Genomic DNA, 20,646 nt, shown 5'->3' with positions numbered 1-20,646 from the left:
TCAAGGGAAACAGTCCTCTACTGGTGTATTGAAACTACAGAAGATGATTCAGCAACCACATCATCCTGAGGGGTACAGTTACAATTTCACCTTTCCGTTCCATAGAAACAGTGCATAAGTTCAAGAAGCTGAAAAGGGATTGTCAGCTCTGTATTGTAGGCACCTCTACACCAAATCTCTTACAATTCTTCTTTAGTATTTCACCTGTTCTGGTGGCATGTACTCCCGCCATGCTTATGGAACATAAGGCAACCTATGGTTGGTGCTGTCAGTTTATGGAAACATGCCTGCTCAGGACTATGTCTAGATGACGATGCAAATAGTCTCCCTTCAGGGGATCTAACAAGTATGACTGCTTAGAAAAAGTAGTTCCAAATGTTCATATGTAGAACTGCCTGAAGCACTTCCCAGCCCAACATGCAGGTGAGCCAAGAGAAGTTTTCTCTCTATTCGTGCTACAAGAAGGTTTCTTCAGGGTTTTCTCACTGTTTATTACTGCAACAGGCAACACTCAATTATCACTCACATTATTTAAAGGGATACAATGCCTAAAATGCCTTATTATAAATCTTCTGTCTATGAGCCCCAGCCACTGGTCTGTTCCCTCTAATTATGCCACTAGAGCCAAGCACTCTTGCCTGCTTGTGCTTATTTCCCATTCCAATGAAAATAAAACTCTGCTTTTGGCAAATGCTGGCAATGTCAGGTAAGGATTACTAGTAGGGTTCTCATATGCCCTGCTTTTCCTGGGATCATTCCCAATGGCGTTACTTCTCTTTCCTGACCCCACTGCAAAAACATTTTTGGGCTGCCTCTCCATGTCAGGTTTCTGTGCCTTTAAGTAAATAGACTGGATAGTATAGCTGCAGACAGGAGGAATGATGTGGGTCCTTTCACCCCTCACTCCCCCACCCCCGGACAGATAGTTACAGTACTGATCATCTCCACACCCCTTTCAATCTAAGTTCCAACCTTAATGGCTATTTATTGCTTGCTTGTTATTCATTTTGAAAATGTAACTTCTCTCCCTTTTCATTTGCTAAAATCTCAGCCTCTCTCCCTTTGGTCTCCATAAGCTCACAGCATGATAATTTCAGATTTAACAATTCCACCTTTCAAAGCATAAAAGTCAGTAAATTGTTATTCCCTGCTTGGATTATTGGCAGGTTGCTAGCAATTGGATACTGCTGCTGTTGCTGAAATCCCATAGATTAGTGATCCCCAACCAGTGGCTCAGGAGTAACAGGTTGCACCCCAACCCTTGGATGTTGCTCTCAGTGGCCTCAAAGCAGGTGCTTATTTTGGAATTCCGGGCTTGGAGACAAGTTTTGGTTGCATAAAAAGCAGGTGTACTGCCAAACAGAACCTTCTGTAGGCTGCCAGTCCATATAGGGGCTACCAAATAGCTGATTTTAGCCCCTTTTTTGCACCCCAGGAACTTTTTCTTATGGTTGTGTTGCTCCCCAACTCTTACACTTGAGTGTTGCTCATAGGTAAAAAAAGTTGGGGATCTTGGCCATAGAGCATAGTGTCTGACCATTCAGAACAGTTAAATACATTCAGCTGAACCGACCATTTGTACCTGTGCTTTTTTCTGTTATTTGACTATGATTATTTTGCTTTAAAAATCACATTAAATCAGTTTATTGGCAGGTCACGTGCAACTGCCATCACACAACAAAACATAGAAGTTTGCAGTTCCAGTGCTGCTACAATTCCATAGACTGTCTTTGCAATCATACATGTGCATAAATCCAGCCTGGGATGTATTTCTGTATCATACACCATTGACCATAGTTGCTGTAAAGTATTGTGGGGCATTGTAGGTCTTCCCAATCCAGTCCAACCCCACTCTTTTCAATTAAAGCAATGTTTATTTCCTGGTATCAAGGGTCTGGACCAGAAACCCTGCCTGCCCCTGTGGTTGCAGCCCTGCTGTTGACCAGGTCTGGACTGGAATTCATAATAGGCCTTGGTATTTGAAGTACAGAAAGGCGCCAAACAGCCCCCCCAGGCACAATAAATAATGGCTGTATATGGCTTCTTACAGCAGCCCCTCTGGCAGGACTGATTTTGTTCATTGGTACAATTACTAGTGGTAAATACAAATAAAGATAGTAATAAATAATATACACAGCAAGGTAATACTAAATCACATCTCTTTGTATTACCACATGTCACTTCTCTCCAATACAAATCATTTAGGAGAGTTGCCTGGACTTGCAGCACAAGAAGTGAGGAGGCCCAGCCACCCACTCTTCCTGAATAAGCAGTTTCACTGTGCGGTTCCCAGGCAAGGTTACAGACAGCTGAAGGATTTTAATGAGTCTGAATAATCACTTCAGAAGCGTGAGAAAACATAAGGCTGGAGTGCACCAGATTAGCTCACACGTGTGCACTGACTGCAGGTTCAACCGCCGCCCAGGCACTGCAAGGAATACTGGGCACGGGCTTACAGACAGGCACACTCTCATGTTGGCTTTAGATATTGTTCTGTGATGTAACAACATTGTCTTTGCTGTATATCATTAGAAGTGGGAATACATGGAAATCTAGCAGCATACTGTATACACAATATACACAAAATACACAAAAGTGTTTTGGTTTTTTGGCCCAAAAGTGAGCTTTAATCTCCCTTACAATTTGTCATTTCCCTCCTCTGCAAGTTTTCACTGAGCAAAAGCGATTCTATAATACAAAGCTCACTCCTATTTATAAATGTTTTGCAAGTTGCATCTCTGTCCTTAAGTGCATAATATGGGCAGGGCATGGGCTATCATATACACATCCTACAACTCAATAGTCTCAGTAGCTGGAACAAAATATTGCAGGAACAGCTCAGCAAGGTAAGCCTGCAAGTTATACCTGGCCAATGGCAAGTGTAAAATACAGGGTTCTCATGTGCCTTTTAGTGCTGCACACAACACCTTGTACCTATAGAAATATTGATGCTAGATGAAACATTGACAAGGTGCACGTGCTTTCTGTATGAACATGTGCACAATTGCAAGCATTTTAGTAACTAGTATGGTAGACCTTATTAAAAAAAGTACGGCCTAACATTGGAGGATCAAATAAACATTTGCTCTATCCAGGGGTGTAACCAAACATCCATGAGAACCAATGCAAAGGGTTGTCCGTGGCAACTGTTCCCGTCACTCCCAGACACCCAAGCACCCAGTCACCAACCACTTTCCTTTCTTTGCTTTCTCCACACACATCCCTAGAACAACTACCTTCAACTTTTCCTATGAAGTGAGCCATTTAGCTAATACTACTTGTTTGGACCATATTATATCAAAATTATGATGTGATATACAGATGACTATGGTGCCCGTAAGAACACAGGGTGGCTCATTTATAAATACTGGGCAAATTTGCCTGTGGGCAGTAACCTGTAGCAACCAATCAGTTTCTGGGGTTTTTATCAGCCAGCTGCAGGTATGAATGCTACAATTTGATTGGTTGCCATGTGTTACTGCCCATGGGCAAATTTGCCCAGTATTGATAAATGACACCAAGGGGATGTAAAACCTTGGAGAGTCCCATCTGACCTCCACTTGGATTGCCCTGCCCTAGAGTTAACAATCACCACCCCTTTCAAACTAGACATGTACTTTCTACATGCTAAATGCCTAAAATGGCAAAGTCTTATTCTTTTTTTTGTCAGGACAATTCTAATTCTCAAACAGGGAATATTGGGGCCCTGATGGCACTTACAAAGGACCTGTTTTGCTGGTCAAGGTTGAGGCCCAAACATCTAGTTGTGTTGGTACCCATACTACACAATATACAGTAAATATGATTACATTACCTTTTCATGAAGACACTGGGTTCCTTTTGCCACTATAGGCTTCCTAATATAATCTCAAACCCTCACCTACAGCAAAATTTCCTTTGGACACAGACATCAAACCTAATAAACAACAGTACAAATTAGGCAAACATGTTGCGGTTGTGCAAAGAGACAATGGCATAGGATTGTTGTGCAGAAATGATCTCAGACATATTGGCATTACCTAAGAGCTGTGTAACATGCTCCAGGACATAGAAGCCTTTGTATCCTCACTGAGCTCAGTTTCGATCTGCTGTGGCTTTAAACCACAAAAAAAATCACTTGAAAGGTCTGTGCAAGTTCGAACCCTGCAGGGTTTCAGAAACAAGGTGTTTGCGTTTTCAACATTTGTTATGGACCCTGGGGACAGATAACAAGCACAGTGAAATTTCTCATTTACGTTTCTGTTATCTGGGAACATGGGAAAATGTGAATCTGATGCTGTCCACGCTTTGAAAAAGGTTTCTAAGGGTAAAATCAGTGTTTGCCATGATTTATTACTGAAGCATGAAAATAAGAATTATATGGCTGTGAATTTTGTATCCACTATATACATACACTTATACAGTATATATATATATATATATATAGTATATATATATATATACAGTAGATATGTTTGGGTGAAAAAAGAAGCAAGGTTCAATTCTGTATCAATTTTAATATGTTTAAAATGTATAAAATTGAACTCACAGCTGGAAGTTACCAAGTATGCACAGATATGGGATCCATATCCCATACCTGTGCATATTTTCAGAAAGTTCTGAATAACGGGAAGGCCACCTCCCAAAGGTTATTATATTATAATTTTTGAAAATTGTTTCATTTTTTCCTCTGTAATAATAAAACAGTACCTTGTACTTCATCCCAACTAAGATATAATTAATTAGCAACAAACCTATTTGGTTTTATTTAGGTTTTTATTTATGATTTTTTAAGTAGACTTAAGGTATGGAAATCTAAAGTATGGAAAGACCATTTATGCAAAACCCCAGGCCCTGAGGATTCTGGATAACAGGTCCCATACCTGTACTGAAATAACAGGGCTCAGTTTATTTGTTAATCCACATAAATTTTTTTCTTGCTATGGTAGGCAGTATATGGGACAACTATTAGAGCTTGTAGCAAAAACACAAGTGTGGAATTCTGCATCATATGTTTCAGGGATGCTCCATCCAACTTCCTCTATCTTACAGCACTGAATTGTGTTCACCTGGGGCTCCAGGCCGTAATAATTTTGGAACCAGTACTGGAGGAAGGCCGAGCAGTTAATTCTCTGCCTTCTGCGTTAGACTCAGATGCCTAGTCCAAAGAATTGCCACTGTGGCTTTCCAGCTGTAATGATTTCAGGGTAAGAACCAGAAGTCAAAATGAGAACATGTTTAAACAGATAAGCATTAATTCACATAGTGCTATCTCTTTGGTTCCCAACATACCCTTAGGTCCCTCTAAAACAGAAAAGAAAATAAACCTAACATATTCGTTTTATTAAACTTTCCAGGTTAGGAATCAGCATTGGAATATAGAGAGCAAAGGCTGAATGTGCCTCATGAATTCAAAGCTGCCTGCATTCAGTAGTGCTGTATTCATAAGAGGAAGGGGAGACCATACGTACAGACCCCCTCCCATTCCTTATTTTACAGAGTGGAGCCCTAGGCACAAGTGCACTTCAAATGAGAACTAAGGCGCAAGCTTTCACTTTTAGTCATAGTAAATGACTCCTTATTTGTTTCTGGGATTATGCTATCTTACAAAATGGCCTGCTAGGGTTCCATTACCCTGTTCGATAGACAGACTGAAAGATTAATAGCAAGTGTTTGAACAGAAACATAAACAGGTGATTAAAAATCAATTCAGAATCAGAATTCTGGTTGCCAGAAGTTGGTGACCCGGCAACCACATAGAGTCAGAATATAAGAGCAAATGATCTCATTTAATTAAAGCAATTAAGGTGCGGGTTGCCTTGTGTTCACAGGGGACTTTTTTGAAATGTTTCCTCCAACTGAAGTGTAGGCTTTATTAGTCCGCACATCTGTTTGGAGAAAACTTTTAGGAATACAGGTGCCATTTAAATGAAACATTTAGCAAAATATAGATGCTATTCTTTATAGCATTTATTAAAAGTCACACATACAAACTTGGTTTCAGTTGGAAATGAAAGTAGCAAAACATGCCATTGTTTATGAAAAGATAGCTTGTCTGTGTCTGTGCAATCTTCCTAAATGACTGCCACCAATAATGGGTATCTATTAAGTGTATATTGCAGGATTTATGTAGGTTCAAAGGTTATAGAGCCACCATAATCTAATGAGTGTAACTTTTCACTATAACAACGTGTTACCTTGACCATTCAGGAGCATGAGCGGAGCTTGTTGCCACTCAGAAGAAAGAGGATATTTAAGATTAGCTTTGTATTCCTCTGTGTGCTTTGATGATCTTATCTCTGATGCTTAAACTGGACAAGAGATCTCTTCTCTGTGACATGATCAAAGCCTTACACAAGAGGGACAATGGGTCTCTGTCATCAGCTGCCCAAGTGTTATTCAGATTCGACTTGTACTATGTTTTATCTTATATGTGGAGCAAAACCCTTGGAAATAGCATTACATATATATTCTGTAGCAAAATACACAGTATACTGGTTTATCAAAAGGGAATTACATACATAAATAAATAAAGGGAAAAAAGGGAATTCTAAGCAACATTAGTCTACATTCCAATATACATTAATCAAACCTTGTCAGTGGTTTTAAAGTTTTTGTAAGTGTAATTGCTATTAATAGCAGTATCTGTCTGACTGTTAACATTCTGTGGACTCCTTGCTCTGACTCCTGAAATATTATTGCAAACCAACTGACTTGGAGGAGAACTGATTTGTTACATAAAATCCAGACTTAGAGAACAAAAATGGATAAGCAAAATGTATTGGCATGGAGAAGAGAAGACCAAGATTTAATTACGTTAGTAGCAGTGGCTGTTGGTCTACAGTACAGGGTTATCCATTTAGGGGCATGTAAGCTGCCTGCTTCCATTAAAAGATTTTTTAAGGCACCAAGCCCCCAAGACTTTTTTTGTGAGAGATGACCAGTTTATGTTGTGCCTTTTCTAGTGTGACTGACACTTTAAGCAAAAGTGCCTTTAAAAGATGCTCCTTCCTTCCCTCAAGCACCCACACTTGCACCTGTATCTGTAAAATCTGCCAAACCCTGTTGTTTGTATGCATATTTCAATCATTCTGCTGATGTTTCACTGTTTATTGCCTAGTCTGACCCTTGCCTGGAAGGGCCAGTCCTTAGTCTGCTTCAACCTGAAATGGCAGACCTAATGCCACAACCTTGCCCTGCTGTGCTTAGATAACAGTTGCTCTGTGCACTAAAAGAGCTGAATTTTGTGAGTAAAAAAATTAGCTTTCAAATCTGTGTCAGATCGTGGTGTCTGGGGCCCACCAGGGATGCCACATCTGCCCCGCCCCCCAGTTGTGACCTCTTCGGTTTATTCATCAAACCCCCTGACAGACTTTAACTTGCACCCCCTTATTTGACCATACCTTGGACCCTGCGATCAGGGTGGAGAACTCAAAAAATAGGGACCAGGTCTGGGTCAGCAGGGCCCACTGGGTTTTTTTTCAGTCCAGTCCATCCCTGTCTAGGGTGGTTATTTGCTGCCTCTGGTAAAGTACACCTGAGGAAAGATTCACCTTGTCTAATTGCTTAAATGCCTGTGTAGCCTGGACATGACTATCAAATCTCATACTACAACACTGCTTGCTCCTGTGGTCTTTGGTCTGTCTGTCCTACAGGGTTTCTGAAAGTCCAGGGCCGCAATAGGGTCTTGGCAAAAACATGATTATCTGTGGGGTTATCTATTTCTTGCCAAGGGGATTTGACAGCTGGCAGAATCATTACAATATATGGATTTCCGTATCACTACACTACAGCATATGGTGAATTTTTCTCATATCCCTTAATAATTACACAAATGTTTCTCTATAATAAGTAGTGCTGTTAAACTGGATTCCAGCGGACCATTTGCATCCTTCAAAGTGAAATTTTGCATCCAACACCCTGCTAGGGTTGCCACGTATTCCCTTTAATGAGCATAATTATAAACTCCACATTCTAATTGTCAGAAAGCAATACATTAAGATACATGTAGCATGGCTGCACAAATAGGAATGTGAAAAAAATTTTCATATCAGGGTTAAAAGGCAATACAAACAAAGTAAAAACAAAAACCAGATGGGTGGCATGAGATTGTTGAAGTGCGAATAACCTAAAAAGTACAAGTAGCGGAAGGGTCTACTCCAACACGTACTGTATATGTTACCTCTGCCTATGTCCAGGATAAGGCCCCCTAGGCATTTAGTCTAGCCTCACTTCTAGTATTGCAGAGTCAACCATTTTCCTCACATTGTTATGTGGTTGCCACCATTCCCTCTTAGGACCATGGCCCATGGTTAACATAGTGGACAGTGGAGTAGTTCCACGAGGCCACACTACAGAGTTCAAATTAGAACAGAGGTGGCAGAGCAGGCGAAAGTGCTTGAACATAAAAAAATCTTAGTTCACTGTTTAGGAAACAACTTTAAGGGCAGTAGTTGTCAAGCTTTCTATTCATCAGAACCTCAGAGACATATAGTCAACACCCAGACTTCACCCACTTGTATCATCACTACCAAAATTACAGGTTATGGTACAGCTGTCTGCAAATATTCCTGGTAGCTAATTGTTTACAATGCAGTGACAGAATACTGTAATGCTATGTTTGATCCCATCTGTTCTGTGTTTAATAGTCTCTGATACCAAATGCAAGCATTGAATGCCACCAGCAAAATGTCATTGCTGTAGCTTTGTTTAATTGTTTTAGAAGATGAAATTGGCATTCTTTGTTTGGGGTGACCAGAGAACATGGAGCAGCGGGAAACGGTATAGCACTGTGCCATGCCAAGACAGGGCAGGACCCCCATGTGAGTAGTGCATCATTGCAGCAGGAAAAGTGTTGCTATATCATGCCACAAGTGTCAAACATATTATTACACCAATGCCATGCATGACCTTGGTTTTATCAATATTTTATGTCTTTTCTTCACTATGAATCTTAAAGCCAGTGACTGGCATAAACCCTGCTGCTGGGTGCTCAAAATGGTTTATGTAGCAAAGTGGCAAAAGGTTTCTGGCTCCAAACAACTAGGGGTTTCCAGACTGTGGCACAATTTTGCTCATGTACCCATATAATCTTAGTTGGGATCAGTTACAAGGTACTGTTTTATTACTACAGAGAAAAAGGAAATCAGTTTTAAAATTCCAAATTATTTGATTAAAATGGAGGCCTGGAAGATGGGCTTTTCGTAATTCGGAGCTTTCTGGATAACGGGTTTCGGGATAAGGGATACCATACCTATAGTTATGATACAATGAGACAATGTCACTATCCTCCATTTACTGAATAAAGAAATGCATTGTCCCTCAGTGTATGTAGGGGGTAAAGCTGTAAACGACACAAGTACTATATTACTAGAGCCCCTAGCAAAATCTTTTTAGAGCCCTAACCTTTAAGACGATTGTTTTTACACACAATTACTTTAACATTACACATCAGACAGCAATCCCACCAGACCCTCTATACTTCTAAAGCTGGCCATACACGCACCGATAATATCGTACGAAACCACACACCGATCGGGCCAGTTAAAAGATTTTGATCGGGCGCCATAGAAGGCGCCTGACCAAAATCTGCCTTCAGTGCTGAATCGGCAGAAGGAGGTAGAAATCCTATTGTTTTTACCTCCTTATCTGCCTGTTTCAGCCCTGAATGTTAGTGGCGGATCTGACGATCTTTCGTGCGACCGATGGTCGCACGAAAGATCGTCAGATCGCCACATGTGTGGCCACCTTAACTCCCATGCAGCTACTGGGTCTGCTATCTGTACTACAACTATTCTGGGTGTTCTCTGGCCACAACAAAATTCTATCTGATGTTGCTCACTCTGCTGAGTAAGCACATCAACCAACTGCTGGCAAAAGACAGGAAGGGATGTGCCAATAGGGGAACAGTTGTAACAACACAACTGATATGTTGGCGAAACTCACAACCATGGACTATACTGCGTCATGTTGTGTGCAGCTCTTTGTTTATGTAACCCTATGTACAGCAATGACCATATGCAATAAAAACACATAAGTAGCAGTGTGTTACCCACCAAATAAGCGCCCCTGCAATTGACACCAGTCTCTATCTGCAGAGATAGTTTCTGGTGTTAAAAAGTGCTTCTTGCAGCCAAAAGTGGTAATTTTTCCCCAGCCTCTCAATGATTGCTTGACTATAGATCTGAGAATTAGGATACAGGGCTCTGTTTGTGGTAAAAAAAATTAGAAATCTAGCAAAATACATTACAGATCTTGTTTAATTTATATCTTAGGTATCTTATTAACAACTAAAAGTGATATATTCCCTTAATGTAACTGGGTTAGAGCTGGGTTTCCCTATTAAATGAGAAGGAAAGTTACAATGATCGAGGGATGCCAGTTATTGTAATCACTTACCTTATACCCTGGGATGTCTGTGACCGAGCGTTTCTACCCATCTTCTGTCTCCGCACCGCTTGTGCATATGCAGTAGAGTATATAGCCGATATTTAACAAGAAAGTCAGCATTTTCACCCTACTGCGCTTATGATTCAAAAGAACAAAGACAGACGGAAAGAGATCACTTTGTTCATAGATACCCTAGGCCAGTGCAGTTTTCTGCATCAGCCCAGGGTATCGGGTAAGTGATTACACTGGGGGTGCCTAACATATAGCGACCCCCGTGACTGTAACTTTCCTTCTCCTTTAAAGGACATGTAAACCCCCCACACACATTTAATCAGTAAACAGACTCTTTGGAATCTTTAAATACCTGCCACTCCATTTATTAACCTTAATAAAGGTTAATAGTAAGACTGCAGCTCGGCCCCCTCCCTCGGGAATTTACTTTGGCTGTTGGCTACTGAGCATGCTCAGTTCCTCTTAGCACAGATTACTAAACATGCCCCCTCTAGTCAACCAACCAAAGAAGAAATGGCATTGCTGGTTTCCAGAGAAACTCTGCTCTAGCTGTCTGCTCCTGGTTTTTTCTCCTAAACTTCTATCCTGAGCTCAGCTTTAACATTAGGGTGAAGACAGACAGGGCAATTAATCGTCACGACTTCTAAGAAAACCCCAGTCCCGATCAACTAAAAACACAGTAAAACCCACTAACCTCCATGTAAAATATACCATGTTGTACAATTCATTGCAACTTTTAGAGGTGGCGATTAGACACAGTGACTGGATTATAAAAATTGCAGCAACTAATTACCCCATATGTCTTACAGGGCACAATCCGTGCAGGACTTTCAATCAAGGTAAGTTCTGCCTGTGTAAGCCTGCATTCTTCATTGCATGAAATTGACCTTCCCAGAGGCTATTGTCCACTACTATAGGCACCACCTCTCCCTACTATACCCGCTATTCCACAGTCCCAGTCCCTTCCCAGAGGCTATTATCCCCTCACTGATACTATTGGCACCATCTCTCCCTACTATACCTGCTATCCCACAGCCCCAGTCCCTTTCCAGAGGCTATTATCCCCCCACTTCTACTATAGGCACCATCTCTCCCTACTATACCTGTTATCCCACAGCCCCAGTCCCTTTCCAGAGGCTATTATCCCCCCACTTCTACTATAGGCACCATCTCTCCCTACTATACCTGCTATCCCACAGCCCCAGTCCCTTCCCAGAGGCTATTATCCCCCCACTTCTACTATAGGCACCATCTCTCCCTACTATACCTGTTATCCCACAGCCACAGTCCCTTTCCAGAGGCTATTATCCCCCCACTGCTACTATAGGCACCATCTCTCCCTACTATACCTGTTATCCCACAGCCACAGTCCCTTTCCAGAGGCCATTATCCCACTGCTATTCCCTATTATATCTACACTACATATAACACTGTGCTAGTGAATCCACTACTGGAATTTAGTTATTGAGCATTCCAGTGCTGGTCTGTAGTATTCTACTATGTATGTGCCAAGGCCACTGTCACATGTACACTGAGATCGGATCCCATTAGTACTAGTCTGTGTCCTGTGTATCCATTTAATAAGCATACATTATAATAAGGGAAATGATAACGTATTGCATAAACATGTATTTCAGTTATTTCCTTGCAATTAGTTGTATTTCACAAGTTAAACATTTCATTAAAGTACGATTGTGTCTGAATGTTAAAAAATCTTATTTTTTCTAAGTTTTAGAACTGTGTGTATTTTTTGCGATTTTTTTTGTTGATCTCTGCAACTCCGAAATTCGGACTTTGATAAATCAGCCCCTCAGACAGAGCCAAAATTGTAGCGTTGTTAATCTAAAGTGAATTTCAAGAGCATCACAAATGCTTGGATAGCAACATCTAGTGGTCACATCAAGCAACTGCCATTTTGCATTGCATCACCTAGTGGTCATTCTAGTCATGTATTCATCAAATATTCATTATTTACACTGGGATAATTTTTTTTGTTTTTTTTTACAAAAGTCATAACTGTTTATTGCATCATCAGTTTTTTGTTTTTTTTTTTTAAATTTGACAATTTTTATTTTTTCCAAGTAAAAACATTACGAACAAGGAGTCAGTAGCCATTACACATGTTTTAACAATACCGATGTATATTTCAGGCCTTACAACTTAAAGAACCATAACTTATACTCTTTAAAGAGTAAGTAGAGAATAAGAAAGAAGGTAGAAAGGGGAAGAGGAAAGGAAAGAAAGGGAAAGAGAAAAGGAAAAGAAAAAAAAAAGGGGGTGCATCATCAGTTTTAATCGCCTTTTTTAATTGCTCGATTTGGTATGCTGGTTGTTTTATAAGGTAGAGAAAAATACAAAGGCAAAGATTTGTTTTTCCATCTTGATAAATCTTACTATAATTACAGTGAATGTAAAGATCTGCTTGTTTGGTGAGGCCGCAAGAGTAATGACTACCATACAGCAGACCACACATATATATCGGTAGGGCAGGCCCATTGGAAGGCCCCATGCATGAGCAGATACGCTGCTGACATGGTCTGAATGTGCAAAATCAGCAGCTTAAAATCTGCCTATTTATGGCACCCTTGAGTTTGTAAGCACTCCTGGGGGTGCTTTCTAGGAAAGATGACTGCTTCTGCAGCAAAGGTCACCCCTTACAGAGATATGTCTTCATCCAGACCCCTGGCATACCCTGCCAAATAAGCAGATGCAGGCTAACACCAACTTTTAAAGGTAATACCCAGGCCAGCCTGTATGTCACTTCCTTTCTGTTGTAAATGATGGATACTTTGCACCAGGACTAATAATGCTTGTTCCACAAGGATTGAAGAATTATCAGTCGGAACGGCCTTCCAACTTTCCATACATGCTCATTTAGTTTGGCAGTATAGTTTTAATCAGCTAAACTGGCCAACCAATCTGGGCATGTATGGTAAAGTATGATGCATTTACCTATGGCTGGGAGCATGTAAAGGGCACTTATCACCATAAATTTGCTTCCACCACCAGAGATGCAGGCTAATAGTTTTATTTTTTTTTTTAAAAATCCCTGCTGGTGCTAGGCCGCCCACACAGGGAGGGAGCTCCGATGAGGACGGCAATGTTATTAAGCATATATGCGCATAATGAGCAGGACTCCCCCACTCATAATGTGCATGCGACGTAGGAGCACTGGATACGACTCACCCACCTACGCCACACACATGAGCACAAGGAGCGAGTTGTGGCACTCGCCCCTTATGTACACGAGAGTGGCACAACATGGCTGCCTGAACCGGGAGCTCGATCCCAGTGCGGGCAGCCTAACACTGTGGCGGCCTTTTTTTTTTTTTTTTAAAGTGCGGGTTCTATTAGCCTGGACGTCTGGCCAATCAGACGGGTTCGATGGCTAATGATAAAATCTGCATATGTATTTCTGTATTGTGTATCTGACAATATCCTTGGGTGACCTATATTGCATTTCTGAGATGTCACTTTTGTATGATTGCTGTCTGCCAATTATTTTATGTTCAGAACATTGTTGCATTAAAACATACAATTGATACCCGAACGTTCATCAGAAGAAGACTGAAATATGAACGTGTATGGCCAGCTTGAGATAAAGCAGTTTTTTACATATAGGCTGTTTTCTGCAAAATATTTTTATATGTTCAGGGGCTGTAGATTCCCTTTCATTTTTAGCTGTGTAACAGGTTTTACCCCACCCTGCTGCCCAAATAACAGCTGAACCTGGTCACTACTGTAGTCTCCAAGTTGTGCAACCTTTATATATTTATTTATATAATCTTTATGCTGTGAACACATGATAATTAAAGGTGGCCATACAAGGCAGATTTAGGAGGAGTACTAAAGCTTAACTAAAGAATTAGGATAGAAATCTTGCACATTATGTTTTGTGGTTCTGTACCAACCCAAAGCAACAACAGCCATTTAGCAGGGAAGATCTGTGCCCCCAAAATGCCCCAGTAGCTCCCCATCTTCTTTTCTGCTAATTCAATGTATCATGCTCTGTGCTGCTGTCAGTTACCTGAGCTTAAGGACCAATGCACAATATACAGTATTTACACAAAATAAAATTCACAATAAAATGCTGTTTAGTAAATAATACAGATTATTAGTTAATGGCAGCTTTGAAGCCAGTGACGACCCCTAAGATTCTCAATAGCTGCTCAGAGCCCACTGAGCATGTGCAGTGTCACTGATACTTCTAACAAAACCCAACATAGGGAGCTCCTGTGACAAATTTAAATTACTGGATCATTGCAGCTATATAGATGCTGATCCTTTAGGTTGTTAATAGTTTATTAAATAAAAACTGACATTTCTATCCATATTCATTTTTAGGGTTTAATTCTGCCAATTTGGGCCCTTCAGACTGATTTAGCAGATTATCTCCAATGTATGGGGGCCTCAGAGAGGCCTACCTGACCAATATTTGGCTTAAAATTGTCTAGATGTTGATCAGACAGTTTTAATTTTCCCATAGGATCGAGGACCACATCGGCTCATTTATATGGTCCTCGCTCCAACTTGTTAAATTGTCATTTTAATCCAATTTAATATAATTACAAAATAGAATGGTGGTGTATTGTTGGGCACACTAATACCAACACCATATCATTATTAAACAGGTCTGAAGTCCATTTGTTGCGTCCCTTTATTTGATAATACTCAAAACAGCATTTGAAAGAATGTTCAAAATAATAAAATATTATAAACATAATAAATAAAATAAACATAATAACAATATTAACAAGTTCAAAATACAAGGAGCGTCCCCTTAATTAAAATGTACCATCTATGTAACCAGCACAAGTTAGATTACCCTTTATCACAAAGTTTATTTACATGCTGTTAAACTGTGAGCTATTGCACAATAATACCAATAATGCATTCACTACACTCCTCAGGGGTTCAAATGAGTCATGCTCTAAACATTTATATAGTTTTGAATTACCTCCCTCCACAGGTAAGATCTTCCACGAGTTGTGAGTTGTAGTACAACAGTTGCGGTAAAGAACTCTAATCTATTGCACAATAATACCAACAATGTGTTCCCAATGCTCCTCAGAGATTCAAATTAGCTTCTCTATTCCTTTATATAGTTTAAATTCCTGTTACGCAAGCATAATCTTTCACACAAGTTGACAGCTGTAGTTTAACAAGTAACAATTACTTTGAAAAAAAAAAATGATCGGCACGACCTATAGGTAACTTTTAATGTACATTTATTTTGATGAGTAGTTTTTGTGTCGGTATCATATTAAAGAGTGAAGCATTGGCCAATGTATGACCACCTTTAATTTGCAAATGACTGCATGTGAAATGTAATAACCTCTGTTTCCGAATCCTAAGGCTTGCTCTAGCATCAATGAGACATAGCTCTAACATTACAGTCGCCTCACTCATGCAATGAGTTTACAGATCTTGTCTTAATCTGATAGAGCCCTGTGTTCATTTTACCCTGCCACACAGTAAATAGGTGCTCAAAGGGCTGCTCCAGATCTGACTTGTAAAAAGCGATGCATATGCTAATGACAGTACACAAGACATCAAAATGGGTTTGAATGTTAGTAACAAATTATTTTTGCTTTCACAAGTGTGGTTTGTGGAAACCTTTTGAATGCCTGCCTCTTCTCTGCTTTATGGTTTATCTGCTCACCACCTCGGCCTCCATCTATTTGGTGAATTATTTCTAGTTTTTGGTTCCCTTCTATGTGCAATTTTATCTTGTTACTATCTGTGAACCAAGGTACTCTTGTGGTAAAATAAAAAAAAAAAAGGAATAGCTATATAATGCAGGGCCCTATAAACTGCTAATGAACCTATAAACTAAATGAGGGGAGAGCCTTGATTATATGAGGGACAAGCAGTGCCCGGTGCCTCTACCACCCCCCCCCCCACCCACTAGCTGTAGAAAGATTTGTTGGACTATCCTCCTTATTCACAAACCTCTTGAAATGCCAGAATGGATTTCAACTAGGAACCTGCACACAGTGTCAGACTGGTGTACTTGGGGCTCATGGGAAGAAGTGGATCAAGGGGGTGGGGGTGCACTATTCTGCCATTGCGCTACATCTCTACCGCCACTGATTACTGGTCAACAGCAATCCACCTCACCCACCAACATGCCCAGTGAAAAGGGGCCCAACAAGACCAGGGACCAGTAGATTTTTTCCCAGTGTCCTGTTGGTCCAGTCCAACCTTAAATTCACAGTAGCCAAATATTCCAATTTGGGTGTCACTGTGCATGTGTTGCTTGGTGATCACCAAAATGGCTACTGGACACAGAAGTGACACAGCTAAAGGCGGTGGCCAATGCTGCCAAGCAGCTCTGTAGTTCTGGACATGCTATGGGGGCACAGATAAGTTGAAGCAAGTGTTAGTGAAGTAATAAAAAAGGGGCACTGCTGCTAAAAAAAATTTTTTTGCCTGGCTTTACCTTTCCTTTAAAGAAAGACTTATACAATACATTTACTCAAAATGTTATTATTGCCTCATTCATTAACCTAATAATGCAAATGTTAGGTAAAAACTTTTAATATACAAGATTGTATAAATTACATTTTTTGTTTAATCAGTGTTTTACTTGTTTATAAAAATGTTAATAAGGTGTTTTGTACCTATTGTTCTAAGGTTAGACTGGAACTTGTCCCCTGAAAATAGGCTGTTAATGCCCATTATTATCCTAATGAATTGTGCTCCTACCAGAGGTGTGAAGACTGTGTAAAATAAAGCAAAACAGAAGAGCTTAGAATTGATCCGACAGTTACACTGAGAAATAAAAAAAAATTGCCAGCGCTCAGTTTGCCTTTAAAAGTGAATTTTTACAAAAGATGAGGTGTTAGTACCACACTTTGGCTAAAATATGTAAGCTCACGTGCCACGTCAAGGCCCCTCATTTTAGGTGAGTCCTACACTGCCTATTAAACTGTAATGCAATTAAAATCAAGTCCCCCAGTGGACAATGTGACTGAGTAGTAAGACCCTATTGCATCTACCCTTTAGCTCAGGGGGTAATACAATTAAATTCAAGTCCCCCAGTGAACAATATGACTGAGTAGTAAGACCCCATTGCACCTACCCTTACCTCAGGGGGTGATGCAATTAAATTCAAGTCCCCCAGTGAACTATGTGACTGAGTAGTAAGTGTTACATTGAGCTCTATTTCATTTTGAAAATGTCGAGAAAAAATGCTGTTAAAATGTTGTTTAAAAGACAAATTCATAAAAGTGTGTGTAAACCGTCTTTCTTGCACCAAAAACTGAAAAGTGGTGGTTGAGTTGGAATTTAGCATATATAGAGAAGTGTTTTACCACCACTTTTACTCCAAAAACAGTTATCTCCACTTTTGTGACTCCCCCCTTATGAGTGTGATGAGTTTGACAAGTGGGGGATGAGGGTGATTGACAGAGATGCAATGCACGATGGTTGAGCATCTCTGCTCCCTCAGCCAGAGTTTTTACTCAGAGGCACAGGGTACAAAGTAGCAGAAGGCACAGTCTGCATATTAGCACAGAATGCAGGAGAATGCAAGTGTTTCCAAAATGGGCACTTAGGGTTCTGCTCTTGTGCCCTTAGTGATCTTGCACTAAGCAGGGTAATAAATTACTTCTTATATCTTTATATGTCAGTGACTAAAAATCTAATTTACAATATTTAGGGCAGTGCATTGAGGCTGAATCACATTAGCAGCACTTGGATATGTGTATTTGTGACTCAACTGAAACCAGCCTATTGCAAGCCTGGTTTCAACAGAGCTCTACATAGCACCAAGTCTCTCTCTAAATCAGTCCTTTTATATCAGCGCTGCATCTATAAATCTGTTGCTTTGTGATTTTTTTCCATTTATTCCTGCTGTTTATCAAGCTTTCTATAATCCTACAGTAGAACCGTTTAATGCTGACTATAGGCAGGGCAAGAATTATTAGTTTTGACACAAATGCATGCTGCAGCAGAATTCCACTGCAGTGCAATGTATAGCTAGCGGAAAGAAATATATATAAATTTATAAATGCTAAGGCTTATGTTCACTAGTGCAGTTACTCAGACTGACAGTCCTTGCACAAACAGACAGTATTCCTTAAAAGTGTCCTTTAACTCCCAGATTGTTGTGCTTGGCTCCACTGCATTTTGCTTTTGTCTTTTATGGTTTTTGCCTGCACAGAATGTTTTCTCCTAGCTGTGATGGCTTACGATCGATATATAGCTAGCTGCAACCTACTACATCACACCATGATTAATCATATTGATTTAATTGTCCCTTTGGTAGATTCAGGCCTGCAGTCAGATACACAGCATTATGGTCTCCTCATGGTCAGGGGACGCCCTGAGTTCATGCAGCTTATTGCAGATGTGTACTAATGTCAGAGATATGCTGCGAGGATCACATTTTTTAGTATTTGCTTTTCCCAGAACAAAGCTTTTGCCAAAAAAGCAGAGAGGGCTATGAATGTATCCATTTATTTGAAGTGGAAGACTAAGCTGGCAATATAGAAGGAACTCTTAAGCATCCAGGATAGAACAGTGAATTAAGTGATGCAAGTGCATGGCAGCAATAACCCAATATATTCAAGAAATCTTCCAAAGGTTAACAAGGTGTATGGCGTGATCAATGAAAACAACTTTTTCACTTGTGATCCACACTCAGATGTAAAAAGTGTTGGTGAGCCACACAAGCATGAAAACATTTTTTGGGGGATGCCAAATAAAGGTGGCCATACACGAGCAGATCTGCTCGCTTGGCGATGTCGCCAAGCGAGCGGATCTTCCCCCGATATCCCCACCTACGGGTGGGCGATATCGGGGACCATTTAGGTAAAAAAAATAATAATCCGATCGTTTGGCCCTGGGGCCAAACGATCGGATTATGTGGGCGGCAATGGGGCAGTCGGATCGGGGACCGCATCAGATCCGACCAGATTTTCTAACCTGGCCGATCGAGAATCTGGCCAATTTCAGGCCAGATATCGGTCGGCCAGGCCGCTCTGCTCTCCCCATACACGGGCCGATTAGCTGCCGAATCGGTCCAAGGGACCGATACCGGCAGCTATAGTCGGCCCGTGTATGGCCACCTTTAGAACTGTGATTGGCTATTTGTCAGCCTGCAGGATTATCTGATTGGAGTAAAAATATGTCTCTGTTCTTCCAAAATATGCCCCCAGGGCAGAAATGTAAAAATTGGCACCTACTTTGAGGCCCCTGGGAGCAACATGTTGCCCACAAGCCACTGGTTGGGGATCACTGCTCTAGAACAAGCTGGCCTGAGATTGTTTATTTATTGCAATTAGGTGTACATATATGAATTGGAAATTAATTTGTGATATGTGACAAATATGAATTTTAAATGATTAATAAAATCTGACTTCTCTATAGTTAGACTCCTGGCAGCTATAGTAGTGACAGTTAAGTAATAGGTAGAACTGGGATGGGGAATCATTTTAAAAAGTGGGTTTTTACATTTGCTTTTTCTCATCTGCATCAGACAGGGGACTGAATGAACCAAGAGGATAATTTATATAATTTCATGCAAAAGGTAGGATCCTTATCATTATTGCCATTCAGGCCTCCATCACAAATACGATGTATTATCTGGGACCAACTACAATGAGAATACATGTGCTTACTGAAGAGTAACATTAGATTATAATAATGAGAATACATGTGCTTACCGAAGAGTAATATTAGATTATAACAATGAGAATACATGTGCCTAACTGAAGAGTAATATTAGATTATTGGGCCCAGGCGGCATATAATAATCGGAACGTACTAAATATCGGAGAGTGACATTGGTCATGTTGTTAGATACCCGCAGCCAGTGTTTGAGTTTGGCGCTCTTTGCCAAAGGACTGAGTGAGCCAAAGCCATTCTGTCCCCTCCTTATTCCCCTCCCCTCTCAGTCAGAGCATCCATCCTACAGCAGCCCGGCCGCCTCGCTTCTCCTCACTGCAGCCGCCGAACCTCCTCGGACATGTCTCTCCCCAAGATCTCCTCATCCTCAGCCATCCAGATCAGCAGGTAAGCCTCCCCCAGCGGCACCTATCCCACTGCCCGCTCCCGGGTGTACATGGCACTAGGCGGGCCGCGGTTAGGGGCCAGGCCGCCAGTCCCTGCTGTGTCACCGCACACGTGTATTATGTGCCGGGCTGTCTGGCCGGGACCCCTCCCTGTGCCGGCTCCCTAACAGCAGGCTGCCATGTACCTATGTAGCGCTATACCAGCCCTGTGTCTGTAGCGAGTAAAGCCCTGCGCAGCTGGGGCTGG

At 40.9% G+C, this 20,646-nt stretch overlaps 1 protein-coding gene across 3 annotated transcripts in view; it reads left to right on the top strand.

The window, feature by feature from the left end:
* The first annotated feature begins 20,207 nt into the window (after positions 1 to 20,207).
* acot7 (acyl-CoA thioesterase 7) overlaps positions 20,208 to 20,646 on the top strand; it is a 117,657-nt gene continuing 117,218 nt past the window's right edge. Inside the window, exon 1 of one of the 3 annotated variants that reach the window (XM_004916190.4) lies at positions 20,208 to 20,400. In XM_004916190.4, coding sequence (XP_004916247.1) covers positions 20,354 to 20,400 — 47 coding nt within the window. In that variant the 5' untranslated portion in view covers positions 20,208 to 20,353. 3 annotated transcript variants of the gene reach the window in all.

This window comes from Xenopus tropicalis, chromosome 7 (assembly GCF_000004195.4).
Source record: "Xenopus tropicalis strain Nigerian chromosome 7, UCB_Xtro_10.0, whole genome shotgun sequence".
Lineage (NCBI taxonomy): Eukaryota > Metazoa > Chordata > Amphibia > Anura > Pipidae > Xenopus > Xenopus tropicalis.
The sequence above is the reverse complement of the archived record's forward strand: the minus strand, read 5'-3'. Positions and strand labels throughout refer to the sequence as shown.